The sequence below is a fragment of the Lotus japonicus genome, chromosome 3 (genome assembly GCF_012489685.1).
Source record: "Lotus japonicus ecotype B-129 chromosome 3, LjGifu_v1.2".
Classification (NCBI taxonomy): domain Eukaryota; kingdom Viridiplantae; phylum Streptophyta; class Magnoliopsida; order Fabales; family Fabaceae; genus Lotus; species Lotus japonicus.
In genome coordinates, this window is record NC_080043.1 from 38,194,714 (window position 1) to 38,218,712 (window position 23,999).

The following is a 23,999-nucleotide window of genomic DNA, read 5'->3' on the forward strand; positions in this document are numbered from 1 at the left end:
TTCTTAATCGCTTAGTTTATGAAACTGTGAATTAATTTCCGCTTAGTTAATTATTTCTCACGAATTAGGGAATTGATAAGGAAGAATTAATCTTTTGTAACCAATGAAGGTTTGTTGCACTTGAATGTTATAATCCGAGGACTAACACTTTCTTTTATCTGAATTAAATCTCTTTTAATTTGTGTTTGTTACCTTCTATCGAATCAATCAGAAAATCCCCTTTTTATTTGCTTTTATTTTACTCTAATATCAATTAATAATCTATCAAGTCCTTTTGAGAACGATCATGGTGTTCAACACCTTGTACTGCATTCAAAGTAGAATACTTTGGCACGCACCCGCGACAGTGCGTTCGTCAGAGGCCTAAAAATAAATTCCACCAATGCCCTATTCCAAACAAACTAGTTTGGTAAAAACAAGTCAGATACAAACTAAATTCCCAACTCAGATGCCACATCATCTCCAAAGATAATAGAGACATCTGATGGGAGCCAATTATCTATCAAACATTCAATTGTTTCCATTCCCAACATTCCACATGACACCTTTTTCCAAATCCAACTGGAATGGGGGATATTTGACCATGTGTAACTCGGCCGATATCCTCGTTTTGTCCTGAAAAATTGAAGAATTAGAAAAATAAACAACTTTAAACACAGGTCCCAAGAGGGACTCAGGCTGGGACATAATGCGACACCAGTTCTTGCCAACCAAGGACAAGTTAAAAGATTAAAATTGTCTAAAACCAAGCCCCTCCACTTGCCCCCTCCCCTTTGGAAGAGCATAACCTATCCCATTTCATCCAGTGCATAGTTCTCCGTCACCCCTGATAAAAATGTTTGACCAGCCCTCTATCTCTCTACACAGGCCATCCGGTAGAACAAAACAAGACATAACATATGAACGGATAGCGTGTACCATTGCCTTAATCAACACCTCTCAACCAGCTCTAGAAAGAGCTTTCTCCTTCCAACCTTTCAACTTCTTCTAGACTCGCTCTTTAACAAAGTTAAAAATTTGAGTTTAACATTGGGGATCCACACGATCATGGGTATGTCCAAAATTCCCCATATAGTTTAAGCTTGAGTCAAATATGTTTTTCTTCTTGATCTATAGTGAATTATTATTATTCTGTGAATTAAATTTTCAAACGACATACATCCCTCAATATATTGGAACATGAGGTTTTCGTCATTCGACCTATTTGACTGATGAAGTGTCATGGTGACATGTAATTTTTTAGTGATGTGTAATTTTTCAATTTTTTAAATGCTCATCAGAGGGACCAAAATAAAAAAAATAAAATTATACCCTAGCTATCATCTTCATTCCAAATGATCTTCACTCATCCCTTTCTTCATGAAAATTATTCAATGTTCATGAGGAAATCCATAAATTTATTAGAAACCTAGAATAAACATCATAACGTCTGCCCAGAAATGTCATCGTAGCCAAATCTCCTCAAATCCAGAACAAACCAAATTCTCCGTCTCCATTTGGTGTTTTCTTCCACACTCCATCAATTAAATTGCACCGTATCATTTAAAAACCATTTATGTAAGGTTAAAACTGTTATATTCATGTCCGCTTACATGACATAATTTAATTTTAAGAGATGAAAGAGAATACCAAATGGGAATAGCCGAATAGAAGACCTCTATCATAATTTATTATCATTGTCTCTGACAACAAAAAAGCATCATGTTATACTTATATTCTTATGACAGGTTGAATTAAGCTTCTCTAACACTGCAGAGTCTTGGTATGATCTTTTATGACAATGTCATCTAGATCCAAGCTTGAACCTTGAGGCATATTTTGACATTGAAATAGTTAGATACTCTCCTTAAATTTTTATTCACACACATACCAATAAAAGTCTATAAGCAAAGTATAAACCTATGCACCAAGTTTCTGTATGAATTACCAAAAGATTCAAAGAGACTCAGCTAACCTCTTTATCATGAAATAGAACTTATGCTTTGCACCAGAATCAAAGTAATTACCCAAAGAGAGGAGAGAATAAGAAAAAGTGTCATAAGCTTCCGTGCGACAGTTTGTAAAGTTTTTAACTTTCAATGCATCTGACACCTTCAAATACCCTGATGATGGTCCAGCTTATTGCATATTGAATCACTCTCTAGTTTCAACATTTTCAGCATTCTGATTGCAATACCCAGTTGCCCCTTTTCTGATCCTCATATTGATCCACTGTAATCCAATGGCTACCTTCATTTTAAGGTCTAATGAAGTAGGTCATGCCTTGGGTTTCTTCTGTCTCCTGGTGTTGGTGCACAAGTGCAATGCCTATGAGTTTGTAGTTGGAGGACAAAAGGGTTGGAGTGTTCCTAGTGACCCAAGTACCAACCCTTACAATCAATGGGCAGAAAAGAGCCGATTTCAAATAGGAGATTCCCTTGGTGAGTTTGTTCTTCTATCTGATTTTATCAAAAGCAGGGGAAAAGATGATCAAGGGACTATTTTAAATATGTTCAAATTAAATGACATTTTCAATTAGAAATTTTTTTCACTTTTTGTTCGTAAAATTAATGAATCGAAATAACAAAGGTTAAACCTCAGTGGATAGTGGAACAACAAGTCAGAAAATCTTTAGTAGTTTATAAAGGAAAACGTGCACTAAGTATTTCAATTGCCATATATGCCAATTGCAGTGTTCAATTACCCTTCCGGCCAGGACTCAGTGATTCAAGTAAATAGCCAAGACTTTGCTAGCTGCAACTCTGGTACAAATTCTGATAAATTCTCTGACGGTCATACAGTCATCAAACTAAGCCAATCAGGGCCTCACTACTTCATAAGTGGAAACAAAGATAATTGTCTCAAAAATGAGAAGATTGTGGTGATTGTGCTGGCTGACAGGACTAACAAAAACTCAAACACCAACCAAACAAGCACTGCTTCTTCTCCTTCTCCTTCACCCTCAGTCTCAAGAGAATCATCACCTCCAGTACCAGCACCTGTTCAGCCAGGGGTTCTTCCATCTCCACCACCAGCTGGGACTATAGAGACTCCACCTCCTTCTCAGCAAGGGGCCGCTACATCTCCACCACCAGCACCAGCGACTGTGGTGACAAATTACCCAACTCCAGCTCCTGTTAGTGAACCTCCTCCTCCTAATGCTGCTTCTTCAATCTTGGTCAGCTTTGCTGGTTCTATGGGAGCATTCATGGCTTCAGTTCTGGTTTTATCTTTCTAAGTGGAGTATATATCTGTGTGTGAGTATAATTTTCTATAAATTCTTTTGTTTTTTCCTATAATGGATTCCTAAAAGTTCAGTATTATTGAACTGGTTGTGAGAACTCAGATATAAGATGATATTGAAATAAAATAAATTATTTTTATGAGTCATAGAGTCAACAAATATGCCAGACACTTCCGATTACGGTACTTCATTTTTGTTCTTTGCTGAACAGACGTTAACATGTTCATAAGGTTATAAAAATCTTACTTGGAATGTTGATGTTATAAGTTTGATCACCACTTATTTCCTCTCCATTTGGCGTGCTCTACCTTTAATATGTCTAAAACTAACTGCATCAAATGCAAGAGAAAAATAATCTGTATACTTCATGTGTTAAACTAATGGCATCAAATCCTAGAACTTCATGTGGTAAACTAATGGCATCAAATGCAAGAGAAAACTTACAATCAAATCAGTACAATGGAAGATGATATAAGTTATTGAGTAATGGACAAACTGGTTCTAAAATAATCTATTGCTGAGTAAACACTAAACAGTGTTTAAGAGGCGGTTAATATTTTTTTCTTTATTCACATTAATATAAATAGTTGCAGAAATATTTCTTTATATTTTGTTTGTCTTTGATGGCACCACCGGAGATAGTACGAAAATTAAACGGAGGCAGACACAGGATGCATTTATGGGGCAAGCAAATCCATGTAATCATCAATTTTACCGAGTAAAACTGCTAAAAGAATAACATTTTTGTGCTTTATAGAGTTTCTACAGATCAGTAACATTCTTCTGGGTGAAAGAAAGGGGTAGAGTCCTAAACTACATGTCTAAATCTATAGATATCAATCTGCCAAGGACAAAAAGGAAGAAAAAATTCTGCCGAAAGACCTCACTAAAGATGATCTAGTGAAATCAAGATCTCTACGCTAGATAAAGTTTCCAACTATCTATCAAAAGTTTTTGCCAAGCTCAACCTTTTTCATCATTCTTAAAGTATTGTGCAAAATAGAGTCCATAATTCCAGCCACCTGAAACCACAGAGGAGACTAGTCAACAAGACAAATGGTGGAAAACACAAGTATAGAATCAGTGATATCTGATATACGAACCGTGAAGATACCCCCAATGATAGCGCAAATATTTGTAATAAAATGCGAAAAAGACTTCTGGTTTTCTGTTATTAAGACCTGCTCACAGAATCACAGTAAATCATCAAGAAATTAAAAAAAGAAAGCAGAAACTCTTTCAAATCTACACTCTGTCCAAATGCAGACCTGCATCGGGGAGAGCTCAAGTTGGAACTTAGCAACTGGAATGTGTAAACTCTGAGCCACACTGCTGTGCGCAGTGTACTCATACTCCTCAACTAATTTATAATCCTTTCTAGTTACCACTTCTGTTTTGACTACCTGAAGGTAATGCTCGATCTGCAGACACAGTCACACATATCAGATTAATGTCTTACATTTTGACTACAATAATACTCAAGATTGTCATCTTACTGTATTTATCACTTATCAGCATCCACACAGATATAAATAACAGTTGAAATATTTGGTAATATTATTGATATGAAAAACTGTACAGGGATTCCTCTTCTTATAGAGGGAATTACATAATGTGATTGATCAAAGTCAAAGAAGGAAATCCTTGACTAAAGAGAGAATTAGGGAGAATGAATGAAAATAAGAAACTACCTAAAATAAACTAAGTACAAACAGGAAACAACATAATTATATACAAACAAAAATATAACTGCTAATTAAGAGCATTAAATGCTCTATTTCACAGTCTGTTGACACTCCCCCTCAAGCTGGCCTAAAGATATCCTCCATAGACAGCTTGCTAGTTATGTTGTCAAAGGATTTCTTGGGTAATCCTTTGGTTAGGATGTCTGCCGATTGCTCTGCAGTGGGAACATATGTAATACAAATCTGCCCACTTTCTATCTTCTCTCTGATGAAGTGTTTATCAACTTCGACATGCTTGGTCCTATCATGTAGGACCGGGTTGTGTGCAATAGATATTGCAGACTTGTTGTCACAATAAAGCTTTATTGGAGGAGAATTGAAAACCTTTAATTCCTGTAGAAGCTTTTCCACCCATAATGCCTCACAAATTCCATGAGCAACTGCTCTAAATTCAGCTTCTGCACTACTCCTTGCTACAACGGTTTGTTTTTTACTTCTCCAACTAACCAAGTTTCCTCCAACAAAGGTGCAATAGCCTGATGTTGATCTTCGGTCTGTCACACTCCCTGCCCAGTCTGCATCAGTGTAGGCTTCTACCTGAAGGTGCCCACGGTTTTTATAAAGAAGCCCCTTCCCAGGTGATCCCTTCAAGTATCTTAAGATTCTAAAAACTGCCTCCAAGTGTTCATGACCTGGTGCATGCATAAACTGGCTTACCATGCTTACAGCAAAGGCAATGTCTGGACGGGTGTGAGATAAGTATATTAGCCTTCCCACTAGTCGCTGATACCTTCCTTTGTCCACCATATTTTCTGTTTCAGCTGGTTGCAGCTTTAAGTTGGGCTCCATGGGTGTTTCTACAGCTTTGCATCCAAGTAATCCTGTTTCTTTTAAAAGATCCAGAATATACTTTCGCTGGTTCATAAAGATACCTTCCTTTGATCTTGCAAACTCAATTCCAAGGAAGTATTTCAATGGGCCAAGTTCCTTGATTTCAAAAACTTTAGCAAGTTTCTCCCTCAGATTTTTGAGTTCCAAGCTATCATCACCTGTCAGAATAATATCATCAACATATACAATCAAGATAGCAACCTTATTATCTGCTGAATGTTTATAGAACAATGTGTGATCAGCTTGGCTTTGGATATATCCAAGCCCTTTTACCACTGTTCCAAACCTCTCAAACCATGCTCTTGGAGATTGCTTCAGCCCATATAATGACTTCTTTAGTCTACACACCTTATTTCTTCCAAGTTCTTCTTCAAATCCGGGGGGAAGACTCATAAACACTTCTTCCTCTAACTCCCCATTCAGGAAAGCATTCTTTACATCCAATTGATGTAAAGGCCAGTTGTAACTTGCAGCAAGGGATATAAGAATCCGAACAGAGTTAAGTTTAGCAACTGGAGCAAACGTCTCTTGATAGTCTACTCCATAAGTTTGAGTGAACCCTTTTGCCACCAATCTCGCCTTGTACCTCTCTACACTTCCATCGGCCTTGCACTTAATGGTAAATACCCACTTACAACCCACCTGTTTTTTGTCACGTGGCAGGTCTGTTATTTCCCAAGTTTCATTCTTTTTCAGTGCACTCAACTCTTCTAAGACTGCTAAATTCCAATTGGGATCATCTAGTGCTTCCTCAATGTTTCTAGGCACAAACAGATCTGTTATTTTAGAGGTAAAAGCTTTGTGATTCGGTGAAAGATTTTGGTAGGAAACATATTGGGAAATGGGATGGTTTGTGCTAGATTTTTCTGATTTTTGGGTGCAGGTTCTGGTTCCTTTTCTAATAGCTATGGGTAATTCAATAGTAGAAGTGAAAATGTCAGTGTTACCTCGAATTTCTTGTGGTATTCTTACTTGGCCTTCTTCCGGGATTTCTGGTTGGCTTGGTGCAGAGATGATGGATTGGTCTTTGGTCCTTTTAGGATACTTCCGAGTATAAACATGGAACTCCTTTTTTGACTGTGGTATTTCTTTCTCTGTTTGGGCTCCACCTAAGTCTGGCATAAGATTTTCTTTAGAAATTTCAGAACTTGTTTCCACATGTTCTTCCTTGTTGCATTCATCAATAAAATTTGTATTCTCTGTGTCTACAATAGGAATGGGCAGCGGTTCATGCAAAAAATTGTCTTCACTCACATTATTATTCTCCCCCTGAAGGGAATTTTTTTGAAAAAAAGGTTGATGTTCAAGAAAGGTAACATCCATGCTAACACAAAGCTTCTTTGTGATAGGATTAAAGACTCTATATCCTTTTTGGTTTGGAGAATAACCAACAAAAATGCATTTTTCTGCCCTTGGGTCTAGTTTGGACCGAGATGTGGAAGGTTTATGCATAAAAACTGTACAACCAAACACCTTTAAAGGCATATCAGTATGTAATCGACATGCTGGAAAAATGGTTTTGAAATTTTCCAAAGGTGTGCGATAATTCAACACACGAGTGGGCATTCTATTTATAAGATAGGCTGCTGTTAGGACAGCATCTCCCCACAAATACTTTGGAACATTACTCTCAAACATAATGGCACGAGCTACTTCAAGGAGATGTTTATTTTTTCTTTCAGCGGTGCCATTTTGTTGAGGAGTATTTGGACATGTCGATTGATGCTGAATGCCTTTATTTTTCAGAAACTCATTGAGATTTTGATTGAAGTACTCAGTTCCATTATCACTCCTCAAAATGGAGATCTTTGTATCAAATTGAGTTTCTACCATTTGTGAAAAACTTTTAAATATATTAGGAACTTCAGATTTTTCATGCATAAGGTAGACCCAACACAACCGGGTGTGATCATCTATGAAGGTTACAAACCACCTTTTTCCAAATTGAGTTGTAATTTTTGAAGGCCCCCAAACATCACTATGGATTAAGTAAAAAGGTCTAGATGCATGATAAGGTTGAGAATAATAAGGAGCTCTTTGATTTTTTGCAAGAACACAACTTTCACATTCAAGAGAAGAACAATTAACATTTTTGAATAAATCTGGAAACAAATGCCTAAGATATTGAAAATTCGGGTGCCCTAGTCTGTTATGCCAGAGCATTATTTGGTCCCTAACAGAGGTGCAACTCATACCACAAAGACCCTGAGCTGCTTTATTTCTGAAAGTATCCTCAAAGTAGTAAAGTCCATCCTTCATCTTAGCACTGCCAATCATCTTCCCCGAAATCCGGTCCTGAAAAACACAATGAGTGTCAAAGAATGTCACACTGCAATTGGAATCTTTGCAGATTTTGCTAATAGAAAGAAGGTTGCAAGATAGTTTGGGCACATGTAAAACTTTTCCTAAGTCAATGTTATTGGATAAGGTAATCTTCCCCTTCCCTGCAATTGCGGAAAAAGAACCATCTGCAATTCTAATTTTTCCATTTCCAGAACAAGGAGAATAGGTTTTAAATAAAGGAGAAAGGCTAGTCATATGATCTGAAGCACCTGAATCAATGATCCATGGTGCATGAATATTTGAGGTGCAATTAAGGGAGCTAGGGGTAGAAAAATTACCTGTTTGTGCCACAGAACCACTAGGAGTACCAGATAAAAAATTAGAATTTAACAACCTTATGAGTTCCTCAACTTGTTCCTTTTTCAAGGAAGTCTTTTCTGCCTCATGAGCTGTAGGGAAAGATTTTTGATTTTTAGGACCTGACTTGCCACCCTTTAGATGTGCTGGCCACCCAATAATTTTCCAGCAACTTTCCCGAGTATGACCGGGTCTGTTGCAGTGATCACACCAGCGGTTTGAGAAGTTCTTCTGGTTAGTAGAAGTCTTAAGGGCAGCAGTTTCTACAGCAAGAGCATTGGTCTCAGAAGGAGGTGCATCCGTTTTGGTCTTTCCCATCATCACACTTCTGCGAGTTTCCTCTCTTCTAACTTCAGCAAAGACCTCACCCAATGAAGGTAAGGTTGCTCTCCCAATGATTCTGCCACGAACTTCATCTAGCTCTTCATTCAGACCAGCAAGAAACTGAAATATTCTACCTTCTTCCACGGTTTGTCGATGGTGTTTGGCATCCTCTGCAGAGTTCCACTTGTAAGTGTTGAAGAGATCTAGATCCTGCCAAACTCGCTTCAAAGAGTGGAAGTATTTTGTCACGTTATTACCTCCCTGCCGAATTTCTCTGACTTTCAAGGTGAGTTCATAGATCTGAGATTTGTTCTCAAGATCTGAATACATTTCCGTGACACTATCCCATAGCTCTTTGGCTGTGGAATAACACATGTAATTGCTGCTAATGTCCTCCTCCATGGAGTTTACCAGCCATGTCATCACCATGGAGTTTTCAGCGTCCCAAACAGCATATTGTGGATCAGCAATATCTGGCATGGGTTTCTCACCAGTGAGATACCCAAGTTTTCCTCTGCCATGAATATACAACTGGACAGATTGGGACCACCGGAAATAGTTCGACCCATTGAGTCAAAAAGTGGTGATTTGGACAGAATGAGATTCACCGAACAGGACTCGCTGCTCCTGCCTTGGAGGCACAGAATGAGATTCGCCGAACAGGACTCGCTGCTCCTGCCTTGGAGGCTGCGAGACTTTGGGAACCACAATCTCCTCTGTATTCTGATCATCGCTGGCTGAGGAACTGTCAGCCATGGATGCAAATCAGATGCGCAGAGATCTTTGCTCTGATGCCAAGTTGAAATATTTGGTAATATTATTGATATGAAAAACTGTACAGGGATTCCTCTTCTTATAGAGGGAATTACATAATGTGATTGATCAAAGTCAAAGAAGGAAATCCTTGACTAAAGAGAGAATTAGGGAGAATGAATGAAAATAAGAAACTACCTAAAATAAACTAAGTACAAACAGGAAACAACATAATTATATACAAACAAAAATATAACTGCTAATTAAGAGCATTAAATGCTCTATTTCACAGTCTGTTGACAATAACCATGATCAAACTCATCCAATGATAAAAGAGATTGTATTAGTGAGAAGTTGAAGTTCTGTTATCTCAGAGGGGACTAATTAACGCCTAATTAGGGGTGCATAAAACATAACAACCGAAACATATTTAGGTCCAACAAATTCACATATTTTAAAAAGTGAAATTAACAGTTGAGGATATTGAGGTCTGAACAAGTTGTTCAGTGATGTAACTTCAACATGCAGAAGGAGCAAAGCTTTTGATTGCTGTCATGGTTAATAATATATAAGTCATGCATGCAGTGTTTAGTTTAAAGGAGGGGAAGGATTTTATTAGAGTGAAGGGGAGACAAAAGTAGGGGAGGAGAGATTGGCTCTCTACTTTCTTCCCCTCCCCTTCCAAAATTTTAAACCAAATGAGTGTAGAAGATTAAATCCCCCCCCCCCCTCCCCTTAATTTTTGAACGGATCATCAAGGGAAAATGATTAAAATCCCTTCACTTATCTTGAATTTTTTAATCAAATGAGAGAACTTGATTAAAATCTCTCCCCTCCACTCTTTCCTCCAACCACACATGAGAACTTTGTAACATATCAAAATTATTTTCCAGAAGAATTAAGAGTGGAGGAGGAGGCGACAAGGCCCAACCTTACCCTCTGTAGGTGATGGAATGGAACGGTATATGGCATAAATTTTACACCAAGTAGGATTTAGAGGACTATAAGGTATTATAGCCTCAAAAATAAATAGAATTAGGCCCTATACATTGAAGCTATATTTGCATTTTACTCTTACAGATGCAGATCAGTACAACCTGAGCGTTAACAATAAAAAATGCTTCTGCTGACCATAACAATTAAAATGCCAACTGAAGTTACTAAATTCTAAGTTTTATGTACAGTATTAACTTACAGTAACATTTGCTCCTAAATCATGTGTATTGATGAATGACTGACCATTCAGCCTGTCATGGCTGTTACCAACATAAGGTATCAAGCGCTTCACATCACTCATGACCCTAGGTGACACCTTCCTTCCAAAAGATAAATGGTTTATGACATGTGACATGTTCATTTGAGAAGCGTCAAAGGAATGGGCATCGGATCTAGCTGAGATGATCAAGTTTCCTGGAACCTGCACATCGCAAAACAGCTCATGCATAATGTTTAAAATTTAGAAAAGAAATAGCACACCATATCCCTCATGTCATTTATTTCTGTTACTTTAATATTAACAACTGAAACATCTTTTAAAAGGAAAAGACAATTTATAAACAAGCTAAGAGTAAAAGTTCTCAATTATTTCCAAAGCAATGCGTATAACCTTATAGATCATTTTGGATAAAACTCTCAACAAGCACATGAAATTGTAATAACTAAGTCTTTTAGATAATAGCTTGTCGCAAAGATAAAATCAACTTTACTTAATGTTTTTAGAAGCTTCTTCATCTAACTTCTCAATTAACACCTAACCGGTTTTTTCTTTTCCCAATTAGGAATCAAATATTTGTATCAATCAAAAAGGTTCCAAAAGCTAATCCAAACTAGGCCTTAGTTCACCCTCACTTCTGAAAACTAGGAAGCACCGAAGGAGTTTTTCTACATTACTGTAGAAGTCAATTTTGTCCCTATGGGAGTTCACCTTCTTGACACGCACATATCCTTCAATTCTACACCCCCCTGCTGATGGTGCTGGTCTTTTTGCGCCGTCTGAAACATTTGATTTGTCCTCCAAAGCTAGTTTCTGGGATTCAGCAGGGAGAGATGCCACTAAAGTCTCCATTGTCTGCAGTGGAATACTTCATATCAGGTATGATGCACTCTAATGGGTGGTGATGTTTAATTACATTTAAAAGCATTAAGTAGACACTTTTAAGTTAAACTTGATTAAAACTATGCTACTTTAAACTACATAATGTGTACCTTGACTAGGCTATCTACATCACGATCTCCATAATAGGACTCATGCTCATGATGTCCATGGTCACTTCTGAAAGATTCAAAAGACACAATAATAAAAAATCTAAAACTCGAGAAGTCCAATACTAGACAAATGAGGCAAAAAATTCAGGAAACATAAGAAAAAAAACAGATAGTAAACATGTAGATTTTACTGAAAATGAATTGAGATAGATAATACAAGGGGAACCGCATATTGAAATAGAATTGACTTTGCCTATACAAAAACTGATTCATTGGGAAGTTCATGGAGGAAAAGTACGGGTAATAGCCCAAAACTACCTTTCATAACTACCACAGAGGCTAGGACTCACATCCCATACAATCTTTTTATCAATACCAAGCTGATTACCTACCCTAATTAATACTTGCATCCTTACATTCTCCCACTTCTCAATTTATCACTACTCTCATTCTACATACAATTTTGAGGACATTTTCCACAATTTTTTTAACAGGAAATATCATACATCATTCTCATGGGAAAATGTAATATAATTAAGTAAAAATAAGCAAGCACATTATACCCCAAAAAGGATACTTAGATGAGCATGTACAATACCCTCCGTAGTGATTATTTCCCATGTAGAAAAAAAAAAGATCCTCTATTATTACCTGACATCAGTACCTTTACGAAAGATGCGGATTGATGGATACCCTTGTATGTGATGCCTGGATATTGACAACAAGATACAGATTAATAGAGAAAGGAGAAGCACGGATGAAAAATGGTGAGAAAAGTAGCAAAATTTTGAGAAAAAAAATGATAAAAGGAAATATCAAATTACAATGATGAACATGTACTTCCGATCATGTTCAACTTATGTTTAAAGCTCATCTCCATCTTCACAGTAAGCTAAGGATATATCTATAAACCTATATCATAAAATCTGTTTGTGACAATGCATAATCTTGAAATAATTAAAACGTCTTGGATGTGATTCCTGTATAAAATGACTCAATGGATCACATAGTACGCTCAAACAAATACATATCAAGGAGACAACATCATACATATCTAATATGTTCAATTTCTGTTAAAATTCAAAGATGTAGTTTAAGCTGTATCAATTGATGCATTTCTTGTGAAATACTTGGTATGTAGGAGAAGATTTACAAAGACCAAGACTTCTTTTGAAGGGGGCGAAGGTGAAGGGAATCATTTTGAAGGGACAACAAACATTAAGATGAAAGTCACATTACCTTGCTAGGGAAACAGAGAAATATAGGAGTGAAAAAATAAAATGAGAATAAAAACTAAATTTCAATAAAAGTTTTACAATTAATGGGGTTTACTCTATATGGATCAAATGATATCAAGATGTCCAATTGTGAATCAATTCAAACGATCAATCATTCAAATCTAAATCCTTCTTAATGTTTGGTCCATAATTTTCTTAGTTTGCCTCTACCTTTAACTATTGGACTACCCGTATTAGGCCTTCTCCAGACATGCCCAAACACCAAGGTGAGATTTTTTCATCTTTTCCACAATAAGTGCTACCTCAACTTTCTCTCTGATACATTTGTTTCTAATCTTCTCTTATGTGTCTACTCATTTATGGTAACATTCTCATATTTTCAATATCGAACTCATTCTTTTGTTGATTCTTTACCAACTAGCATTCAGTCACACACAATATTGCAGGTCTTATAAGTGTATGATATTTGTGGCACTTCATCCACAAGAGTGCAACTCCGAGGAAAACTACACTGGGTGACAAGGAAGCTAGCCCTGCTTTTCTTTCTTTTCATTTTCCACCAAAACAAATTTTAACTTTCAACCATTGCCTTAATAATTATCTTATTTCAAGTACGTTTATCCAATAAAAAATATGGTATATATGACTGAAGTAAGAAGATGGAAAGACTAAGGAAAGGAAGTAATTAAATCAACTGCAAGTAAGAAACCGAATCATTTAAAAAATAAAAATAAAAAGTACCTCCTGCACAAGACTCCTTCTTGAGTGCAGTCCACCTTCCCCAAAAGAATTCGACCATCCATTTCTGGATCATATCTAAATAAAAATGCAATTGTACATATAGGGCACTGAATTAGGAAAGTGATACTAACTACTAAGATGATTACAAAACTCATGAAAGAGATAAGAGAGTAGACTTTCTGAAGTATAATTTCTATGAAGGGATAAAAAACAAAGTATAAAAATTAAGTACCTCTCTTTTATTATTTTAGCTGCCTTTTCCCATGATGGTTTCTGGATAGGAAAGAGACAAAAAAAAAAGTCATCTAAAAACCTTCAACCGTTAAACAGAAGAAAGAATGGAAGAAAGAGAACGATACAGAGGGAGAGAGAAACCAGTTCCTCTCACAATCTAACTGAATACCAGTATTCAGTTACAGATTCCCAACTAACCAAAACTAACTCCTAACATAACAACTTAGCTATTTATAGCTAAGACTTCCTGAAAATATAACTAGTCCTTAGAGACTTTATTATTCCACTTTAGTCCCTAGACTTACTTATTCTGCCTTCTCTGATATACCTTTGTTACAATAGGCCTTCCCCTAATCCTATCAATACCCCCCCCCTAAAAGTATGACCTTGTCCTCAAGGGGAAAATCAGGAAATTTGGACAAAACAGTGGCTGCCAACTCTCAGGAGTTCTCACAGTCAGGTAAATCCTTCCAAGCAATTAACACCTCCAGCTGGCCTAAAGAGTTCTGTCTCCAGTTGAGCAAATCAGCAGGTTCCACCTCCAACTGATAATCTTCCTTTAACATGGGAGGTAAAGGTTGAGATGTATGACCCTGTGACACTGCCTTCTTCAACAAGGAAACATGGAAAACAGGGTAAATCTGTGCAGTAGAAGGCAAATCCAATTTATAGGCCACTTCCCCCACCTTAGCTAAAATCTGATAGGGACCATAAAACCTAGCTGAAAGCTTGGCACAAGGTCTAACAGCCAAAGACTTCATCTTATATGGATGAAGTTTGAGATAAACCCAATCCCCCACATCATACTCTACATCCCTTCGATGCTTATCAGCTTGATGCTTCATAGATGATTGAGCCTTGAGCAAATTCTGTTGGAGCTGAAGAAGCAATTCATCCCTCTGCTGAAGTAGCTGAGACAAGTCCTCAAGCTTAGTTGATTCCACACGCCCTCTCACCAAATTAGGAGGATCCCTTCCATATAAAGCTCGGAATGGTGTCATCCCTGCAGAAATGTGGAAATTGGTAATGTACCAATATTCAGCCCAAGACAGTTCATCTAACCATTTCCTAGGATTTGGCCCAACAAAGCACCTCAACTAGGTCTCTAAGCACCTATTGAATACCTCAGTCTGGCCATCAGTCTGAGGATGGTAAGAAGTGCTCATTTTGAGCAAGGTACCTGCCAGCCTAAATAGTTCCTTCCAGAAATTACTGAGGAAAATTGGATCCCGATCAGAGATGATGGTGGCAGGGAATCCATGCAGCCTTACTACCTCTCTAGTGAACAACAATGCCACATCCTTAGCAGAATATGGATGGCCTAGGGGAAGGAAGTGTGCATATTTTGTTAATCTATCCACTATCACAAAGACTGTATCTTTTCCTCTCACCCGTGGCAATCCCCCAACAAAGTCCATGGAAATATCTTGCCACACTTGATCAGGAATAGGAAGTGGTTGAAGTAACCCAGCTGGAGAAAGAGCTTGGTATTTACTTCTTTGACAAACTTCACATTCAGAAACATACTTCTGGATATCACTCCTCATGCCTGGCCAATGGAGGAAACTGGCCACCCTCTTATAAGTCCTGAAAATTCCAGAATGTCCCCTTGCTACAGTTGAATGACACTCTGCCAAAATCACAGGTATCCTATTGGATTGAGGGGATAACACTAACCTACCCTTATACCTCAGAACCCCTTGCTTCAGCTCATACCCTGAATGAGAAGAAGGGTTCAATAACAAGTCTTGTTTGATTTTCTGCAAAGTAGGATCCTGATCAGCCTCTTGTGCCAAGTCCTCTGCTTCTTCAGAATGCACTAGGGAGATGGCAGAATACATATCCCTCCTAGATAGAGCATCAGCAACCCTATTCTCAACCCCTGGCTTAAATTGTATCTCAAAGTTCGGGCCAATTAGCTTCACTGCCCACTTAAATTGCTCATCACTGAATAACCTCTGGTCCGTCAAGAATTTCAAGCTTCTTTGATCAGTTTTTATGATGAAATGTCTCCCTATGAAGTAATGCTTCCACCTTTGCACAGCCTGTACCACAGTCATTAACTCTCTCTCATAGACAGATATTTGTTGAGATCTCAAAGAAAGGCCCTTACTCCAATAAGCCAAAGGTCTCCCCTATTGCATAAGCACTGCCCCCAAACCCTTGCTGGAAGCATCAGTTTCAATGACAAAAACCTTGGCAAAATCTGGGACTGCAAGTAATGGTAGGTTGATCATAGCATTTTTCAAAGCCTGGAAAGAAACAGTAGCTTCTGCAGTCCAAATAAATGCATCTTTTTTGGTTAAGTCAGTGAATGGCTTAGCTAACTTTCCATAATCTCTTACAAACCTTCTGTAATAACCAGTCAGACCCAAAAATCCCCTTAGTCCCTTGATCTCTGTTGGAACTGGCCAATTTTGCATTGCTTCCACTTTCTTTTCATCAGCTGCAACCCCTTGCCCATAAATTATATGCCCCAAATATTCCAAGCTTCTTTGGCCAAAAGAGCATTTCTTCTTGTTGGCCTTGAGTGAGTTCTCATGAAGTACTGCTAGGACCTGCTGCAAATGAGTAGTGTGTGCCTCCATACTCTTGCTGTATACCAGGATATCATCGAAGAAGACCAGGACAAATTTTCTCAGAAATGGCTTCAAAACATCATTCATCAAAGCCTGAAATGTCGAAGGAGCATTAATAAGGCCAAAAGGCATTACTAAAAACTCATAATGGCCTTCATGAGTCCTAAAAGCAGTCTTTGCAACATCTTCATCTCTCATTTTTATTTGATGGCAGCCAGACTTCAAGTCCAACTTGGAAAAAACAGTTGCCCCTCCAATTTCATCTAACAATTCCTCAATAACTGGAATAGGGAATTTGTTTGGAGTAGTGACTTTATTTAAAGCTCTATAGTCCACACAAAACCTCCATCCCCCATCTTTTTTATTTACCAAGATAATTGGACTAGCAAAAGGACTAATACTGGGCCTAATGATACCTGAATTCAACATTTCCTGTACCATTTTCTCCACCTCAGTCTTCTGAAGATGAGGAATCTTATAAGGCCTGAGATTGGGAATATCAGCTCCAGTTTTCAAGTGAATAGCATGGTCATGCTTCCTGGTTGGTGGCAGCCCCTGAATATCCTGGAAAACTGCATCAAACTCACCCTGGACTTCAGCTAGCTCAGTGGGAATAGAGGGGTCAGTGGCTGCAGCTATGCCCTCACTGGTCAGGTGTAATAACCAGCCTTCTCCTTCTTTCCTGAGGAGATTCATGAAGGTTCTCATACTGACTTGGCTTCTGGTCAGTGCAGGGACCCCAGTAATCATCTTCCAATCTGCTCCCTGCTTAATTGTGAGCTGAAGCTTACCAAAGTCAGCCTTTACCTCCCTTAGTCCAGCTAACCAATCTAATCCCAACACAAAATCTATACCTTTCAGTCCAAATAAGTAGTACTTTTGTTGGACTAACACACCTTGGATATCAATCAACTGCCCATCACATCTCCCTTGTCAAGAGATCTTGAATCCATCCCCAACTTCCACAGTGTAAGTGGCTGTTGGAGTAATAGGCAATTTCAGCTGTGCCACTATCTCCTGAGAAACAAAATTGTGTGAAGCACCACAGTCAATTAGGATGATTACTTCCTGTCCATTTAAAACCTCCTTCACCTTCCAAGATTTTGCTGAAGTAAATCCAGCCATGGAATGCAAAGACAGTTGCAAGGAACTCAAACACTTCCCTTCTTCTGCTTCCATCTCCATAATCTCCTCTTCATCCTCTTCCTCCATGATAATCATTCTTAGTTGTTTATTTTTGCACTTATGATCCCTACTAAAAGGTTCATCACATCGAAAACATAACCTCTTCTCTCTTTTTTCCTTCATCTCTGCATTTGTCAACTGCCTATAATCCCCACTTCTTAGTGAGGGTCCAGTACTCAAAGTAGAGCTTATGCTACTGCTTGGTGTAGATTCCACTTTCTTATCCCCTACAACGTTGGCATCAAATGTGACTACTTTATTGAATGAATTATTCCTGTAAAAGCTATTTCCTCTAGCATTACTTCCAGGATTAGATTTTTGCAAAACCAGATTCTTTTGTTCTATCATCAAGGATTTTTGGATTACAGTAGTTAAAGTAGGTAAATCATAAAGCTTTACCTCCACTCTGATTTCTTCTTTCAAACCGTTCAAGAAAATTCCTTTTGCAAAATCCTGATCAATCTCCTTCAGAGCTCCCACGTATCTTTCGAACTCCTCCACGTAAGCCTCCACTGTATTGCTCTGTTTCAAAGAAAGCAACAGCTCAAAAGGATTCTGCACCATCACTGGTTGAAACCTTCGAATCACAGCGAGTTTGAAACCTTCCCAAGTAGGAGTTGGATTGCATCGTTCCCACCACTGGAACCAACTCAATGCTTTCCCTTCCAAAGCCAAAAGCGTAGCCTGCATGCGTTCATCATCAGCGACACCTCTGAGTTCAAAATAGCGTTCCAATTTGAGAATCCAGCCATACGCATCTTCTCCCCCGAAAATCAGAATCTCCAGCTTCCTCCACCTGCTACCTCCTTTGTCGCGTTCAGGATTCAATTCTACACCGCTTTCCGATCTGATTTCGCGTGTTACGGTGTCGTCAATGGTTGTGATTCCCAATTTCGAAAGCACAGCGTACAAGGAATCCTCGATTCTCTTCGCTCTGGTTTCGTTTTCCACGATCGCATCTTCTACACGCTTCGTTCTGGCTTCGTTGAGCTCCATGCGCACTCGAAGCTCTTCTTTCTCTAGAACATTGTCGTCTCCTCCGTGTGAATTCGCGCGCGTCACCACCATCGCTATAAGCTTCTGAGTTTCCCAAATTCTTCAGCGGAAGCAAATCAGGGCACCAAGATCGGTGATCTGATACCAGTGTTAGAACTGGTAATCTTAAACTACTGAATTAGGAAGAAAATCACAGAACAATGGAGAGAATCTCCATGAAAACTGAGATGAATTGCATAGAATGGAAGAAAGAGAACGATACAGAGGGAGAGAGAAACCAGTTCCTCTCACAGTCTAGCTGAATACCAGTATTCAGTTACAGATTCCCAACTAACCAAAAACTAACTCCTAACATAACAGCTTAGCTATTTATAGCTAAGACTTCCTGAAAATATAACTAGTCCTTAGAGACTTTATTATTCCACTTTAGTCCCTAGACTTACTTATTCTGCCTTCTCTGATATACCTTTGTTACAATAGGCTTTCCCCTAATCCTATCAAACTTCCACAAATTTCTTTCATCATGACTAAGTAAATAACCAATCATCTTATATGGGCAGATGATATGTACTATGTGGCATTTACACCCTTTCAATGCCATATCATTTAAGCCTCTGCATCACGACATAGCATTGGTCACTGCTAAAGCATATTTGTTGGCAAGATTGCATTGCATTAAGCACTCCAATCAGCCTTTAACCCTGACTATCTTTCATAAAAAAAGCCTTTAACCCCTACTAAATTGGTCTGTACCTAAGAGGAAGTTTGTCTTTTAAGGACTAAGAAAATGTTGATTATAGTTACAGAAAAGTAAATGTATTTAAACAACAAAAAAGACATAAAAAACCATCTTCTTTGTTGAAGTTTGTAGGAAGCAAGAATGAAGATAAAATAATTACCAAGCGTTGACTCCAGTAACACCAAGGAGCATAGAAATTTACAACTGTAATCAGAAATCTGCCAGAAGATTAATCAAAATGGTGTAAATGAAGCATAGCTACTAGAAACCTGAGAGAGGAGGGAAAAAAACTATTCTACTCTCGCATAGCTGAAACCCATAAAAATCCAATGAATGACTAACATATTGACCCACTTACTGATGTGCATATTTGTCAAAATTGTTTGCTGTGAATACGAAAGCACCTTCAGGGGATTCATCATCTAGTTTATCATCATGCTTAATGACATTAGCAAGATATTCTGAATGGAATTCAGCCCCAGTGGGTTTTAAATTTGAATCAATAGAAAATTTGCGAACTGTTTTTGTTATGTTCAGCCTGTTCTGCAAACAATTGGTCTCAAATTAAGGCAATGGGATGAAATATTACAAAGATCAAGGAACCAGAGATAAGAAGGGTATTATATCATAGATTTCATAGCATCGAAAATCATAAAATGCATAAGAAAAGTAAATATTTTTCCACTTTGAATAAAAGAATAGATCATAAATGATTAACTAACTCACGGGCAAATTATGGCAAGGATGAGGCACATACAATTTTTTAGGTCTATTAATGAAAAAGTATTCTTAAGGCTAAAGGTAGATTTATAAAACAACACATGAATTCATAGAAGAGCCAATGAACAACATTTTGTAGTGATAAATTACAGGTTGCTTGAGGTCTGAATTCACAAAAATTGTAAAAAGTATCCTAATGTTAAGCCTTTACTTTGCCACTGTTAGGAACCAAAATTAAAAGAGTGGTTGGTTTGTGCTAGGAGAATAAATAAAATATTAAATGATAGTGAATAAGTGGGGATAGATGCATATAAATAATCATTCTATTGGAAGAAGGGGACAGGCGTATCCATTCATTGTAAAATCTGTTATAAATAATCGTTGGTTTGAAGAAGTCAGAGGCTTCTTGCGAATAAAAACAGTGTTCTTATTCTAATTCTTCTTTCTCTTTCTACTTTCTTCCATAATCTTATACTTTCTCTGTTTTTCTTTATTAGTTTCTTCAAGAATCCTAACAGCTACTCAGTTTTAACAAATATCTTTATTGATAGGTATTATTTATCCAACATACAAAGATTTTATTACCTTATTACATTCCCTGAAGGAAATAATAAATAAATGGAGATATTAATTTTCTTATTCATGTCTTAAAGACACTTTACCTGTTACAGTTAGTGCAGGGAGGATATGATATATATAATTATTTATAAACCAAAATGCACAAAAATTAAGAAACCAGAATCACAAATGCTTGTCTACTAGAGATGATCAGATGGAACAAATGGAATAATAGAAACTTACTGTTCCCAGTGCATCGCTCACATCAACTGATCCAAACTCACATGAGAGAGCAGGAAAACTACAAGTTAAATAAATTGAAGCCATCAGCAAGAAGCAGTTGATAGACTAAAGGAGATCTTATACATGGCCATTATGATATTGATTGAACATACTCAGAATAATACAAGATATAGTTGCTACATGAATTGAACAAGGAACTGAAACTCAGAAAAATCATTAGATATGAGAAAAAGAATTCCCACCTTCACAATCCTTGATTCTATGCCAATTTCACATCCATCACAACACATCAAATAAAAATCAGGTTTCTGTTATTTCAACATCCCACCACTCCCAGTTTGGAAACATGCTAAGAGAGGAATAAAGTAGGTAACAATAATATTAACATCATGTAAACTGATCAGTTAAGCTCTAGCCTCTGCATCGTAGAAAATACTTTTTGTCAAATATAAAGTCAAATTACTAACCATTTTCTTGAATGAATTAACTATGATTTTGATGAACAACTAATCAAAACTTAAAACCCTAAAGAAGTAACCTTCATAAACTCTCTAAATAAAGTTAAGCATTACTGAACGAGAGCTTTGGAACAATGGTTCGAGTTGCTGGCAGGTGATTAGAATGTCAGAATTTTGAGTCGTGGAATCATTCTCTTGCAAATGCAAGATACGGCTGCCTAAAGAAGATCCATAATGGGTCCAAGCCTTCAATGGACCACACTATGGTTGGAGCTTTATAGCACAAAGTTTCCTTTCTAGAGAGCTATGCATTTTTTATAATAAGAGCCACAGTTTACAAATGTTATGTGCCCAAGTTGTTTGCAGTGTGCCAAGATCAACGAAGAAAATCATGAAGCCCCCAATGATTGATCTACACAATTGTATGAAGATACAATAGAGTGTATTTAGATGCAGAGTTTTTGAGTGAACGAAACATAATAAGATGGTTCTATAGGTTTATAAAAATGAAAAAGGGATTAAGAGATTAGGTTTCATGATAATATAATCTCTAGAATATGTACTTGAAATTAAATATTTATCCTGCTTTTCCTTTCTCCCCAAAACCTTCTCTCCCAAGCAAACCCTTAGGGAAACATCATATTTGAATAAAGATAGCAAATACCTATTTAGACTTTTACCTGATATTGAAATCTATACGTAAAAACTCCCCATCAGAGCTGTTGTCAACAATCACAGATGTAGAGGCGCTGACAGATAAATAATCATTAAGTTCCTGCAACAAGTTTGCATTCACCAAAACTAAATTTGATAACTAAGGACAAAACCAAAATGAGGCATATAGAGTATATACCAATCCAGAACACATGCATACTAATATACTAAAATGTCAAAGGGTTAACGTGTAATAAACATAAAACAGAAGTGGTAAAAGCTACTGACCATTCCAAATAAAAACATAATGGACAGAGCTGCTATTATGGATAACCCTGCTCCTGATAACGATGCCTCAGTTAAATCCCTTGGGATTTTTCTGTGGATAGAAGACAACAGTTAAACGCTTATCTATGAGCAAAAAGATAATGTCATACATGCATTTTCAAATCCACCCTTCTGTATTAAATACATCTGATTCTGAATGATATATGGTTACTTTTTTCCTTTTCCAATTTCAAAGCTTCAATAAATTTATCTAAGCATGTTCTCCTCTTTAGTTTCAAACATCTTCTCTCTTTTAATCTACATTTTCCTAGATTCCTGCTGAATTTAAAAATAGACAAAGTTCAAGACACGGGGCACTCACTAATTATTAAAAGTTAAATTGCTTGTGAACAAATACTGTATGTTATATCTCCATTTCATTTTTCAATTTTAAATTTGATAGCTTTCACTTTCAGTATAAAATTTCTGACACTTTCAACAAACAAAGAAGTACCAAACGAGAATATTAAATCAAGCCTCCCACTTCCAGAGAAAAGTTTTTAAACGTGTTTCCAGTAGCCGGTACCATATGGTTCACTGATAGTGATAGTGTTAACAATCATTTTACAGTGTCAGCAGTATATATCAAAATTCAGAATTGAATCCTTTATTTACAAATACATTTGCCTTCACTCTTTGCATGTAAATGTAGGCACAGAATAAGTTGTTCTCTGATGCCGTGCATTAGGCGGAATCATCCAAGGACCAAGACAAGGCTTAACAATAAGCTAAATGCATTACAGAATCAAAGCAAATTAAATTACAGTCACAGCAAAGACACACAAATGCTAATGCTACCAAGAAAAACTGTAAGACTGCAAGAATATGGAAATAATCTTTTGTGTCTTTCATTGATCAATAGCAAGAGTATATATACAGGTAAAGTCAACCTAGGAATAAATATAATTACAATAAATTAGGCATAATTACAGGAAGAATATTTCATATTCTATCAAAAACAGCAAATAACAGGGACAGTGATTGCTATCTGAAGCAATCTGAAACCAACAACACATTTATGATCAAATTAACGGCATTACAACTTCAAGATTCGCTCGCGAACACGCAAGTCGGTGATGGAACAAGGTGATCGAGAAACGTGAAATGCAGTGATTCGAACGATAAGAGGAAGTCAATAGAGGGAGAAACTGACCTGTAAAAATCGACGGATTTGATTTTGGTTGAAGAAATCATGGTTGCGCGAGCTAGAAAGGGGAATTTCACAGAGAGAGACGAAGAAGAGATCGATTTGAGAGCGGAATGTAAATGCAATAGGAAGTAATGGATCGAAGAAGGAAAGATTGTCTTGAACTGTTAGCTTTTGCGTGAGATGTTCATACGTTCAACATTAATTAACTATAACTTCGCTCTCTCTCTCTCTCTCTCTCTCTCTCTCTCTCTCTCTCTCTCTCTCTCTCTCTCCACTTTTAAGTGTTAAGACGCAAATATTAAAATTTATTGGATCATTATAATTGCCAAATGAAATGCCCTTCAAAAAAAGGATGGAAATGAATAAGTTTGGCCAAAGTATTATAGTCTTTTTTCTTAACTAAGTTATTGCCTTATTGCCTTATTAGTCGATTCCTGGCGGGTGCAATTTATCTTT

The 23,999-nt window shown here is 37.2% G+C and overlaps 2 protein-coding genes across 5 annotated transcripts; one reads left to right on the forward strand and one right to left on the reverse strand.

Moving 5' to 3' along the window:
* The first annotated feature begins 2,100 nt into the window (after positions 1 to 2,100).
* On the forward strand, positions 2,101 to 3,365 carry LOC130742408 (early nodulin-like protein 9). Its single transcript, XM_057594514.1, has 2 exons — positions 2,101 to 2,420; positions 2,673 to 3,365. The coding sequence occupies exons 1-2, from the start codon at positions 2,222 to 2,224 to the stop codon at positions 3,215 to 3,217; spliced, it is 744 nt and encodes a 247-aa protein (XP_057450497.1). The 5' UTR covers positions 2,101 to 2,221; the 3' UTR covers positions 3,218 to 3,365.
* Positions 3,366 to 3,892: 527 nt separating this feature from the next.
* Positions 3,893 to 23,795, reverse strand: LOC130742407 (protein disulfide-isomerase 5-4-like). 4 transcript variants are annotated; one of them, XM_057594510.1, is made up of 15 exons: positions 23,547 to 23,795; positions 22,355 to 22,445; positions 22,093 to 22,187; positions 20,955 to 21,012; positions 19,792 to 19,976; positions 19,594 to 19,651; positions 13,933 to 13,973; positions 13,701 to 13,775; positions 12,373 to 12,429; positions 11,722 to 11,788; positions 11,441 to 11,584; positions 10,712 to 10,933; positions 4,492 to 4,644; positions 4,327 to 4,404; positions 3,893 to 4,245 (listed from the first exon to the last, which is right to left on the reverse strand). In XM_057594510.1, exons 1-15 carry the CDS (start codon positions 23,585 to 23,587, stop codon positions 4,168 to 4,170), a joined length of 1,443 nt encoding a protein of 480 aa, XP_057450493.1. In that variant the 5' UTR covers positions 23,588 to 23,795; the 3' UTR covers positions 3,893 to 4,167. The 4 variants fall into 4 exon arrangements, with proteins under 4 accessions (XP_057450493.1, XP_057450496.1, XP_057450495.1 ...); XM_057594513.1 differs by lacking the exons at positions 22,355 to 22,445; positions 23,547 to 23,795 and adding an exon at positions 21,197 to 21,303 and having other exon boundaries at positions 19,792 to 19,971; positions 22,093 to 22,177; XM_057594512.1 differs by lacking the exons at positions 22,355 to 22,445; positions 23,547 to 23,795 and having other exon boundaries at positions 19,792 to 19,971.
* Between the last annotated feature and the right edge of the window lie 204 nt (positions 23,796 to 23,999).

What these genes read in the sequence shown, in the direction of transcription:
- LOC130742407 (XM_057594509.1), bottom strand. Translation starts at nt 18,766, where the DNA reads ATGGTGGTGACGCGCGCGAATTCACACGGAGGAGACGACAATGTTCTA. An exon ending in GCTAAAATAATAAAAGAGAG is followed by an intron (nt 13,776 to 13,932) that starts GTACTTAATTTT and finishes ATTTTTATTTAG; the next exon opens with ATATGATCCAGAAATGGATG. An exon ending in ATGTAGATAGCCTAGTCAAG is followed by an intron (nt 11,585 to 11,721) that starts GTACACATTATG and finishes ATTCCACTGCAG; the next exon opens with ACAATGGAGACTTTAGTGGC.
- LOC130742408 (XM_057594514.1), top strand. Translation starts at nt 2,222, where the DNA reads ATGGCTACCTTCATTTTAAGGTCTAATGAAGTAGGTCATGCCTTGGGT. An exon ending in TCAAATAGGAGATTCCCTTG is followed by an intron (nt 2,421 to 2,672) that starts GTGAGTTTGTTC and finishes TGCCAATTGCAG; the next exon opens with TGTTCAATTACCCTTCCGGC.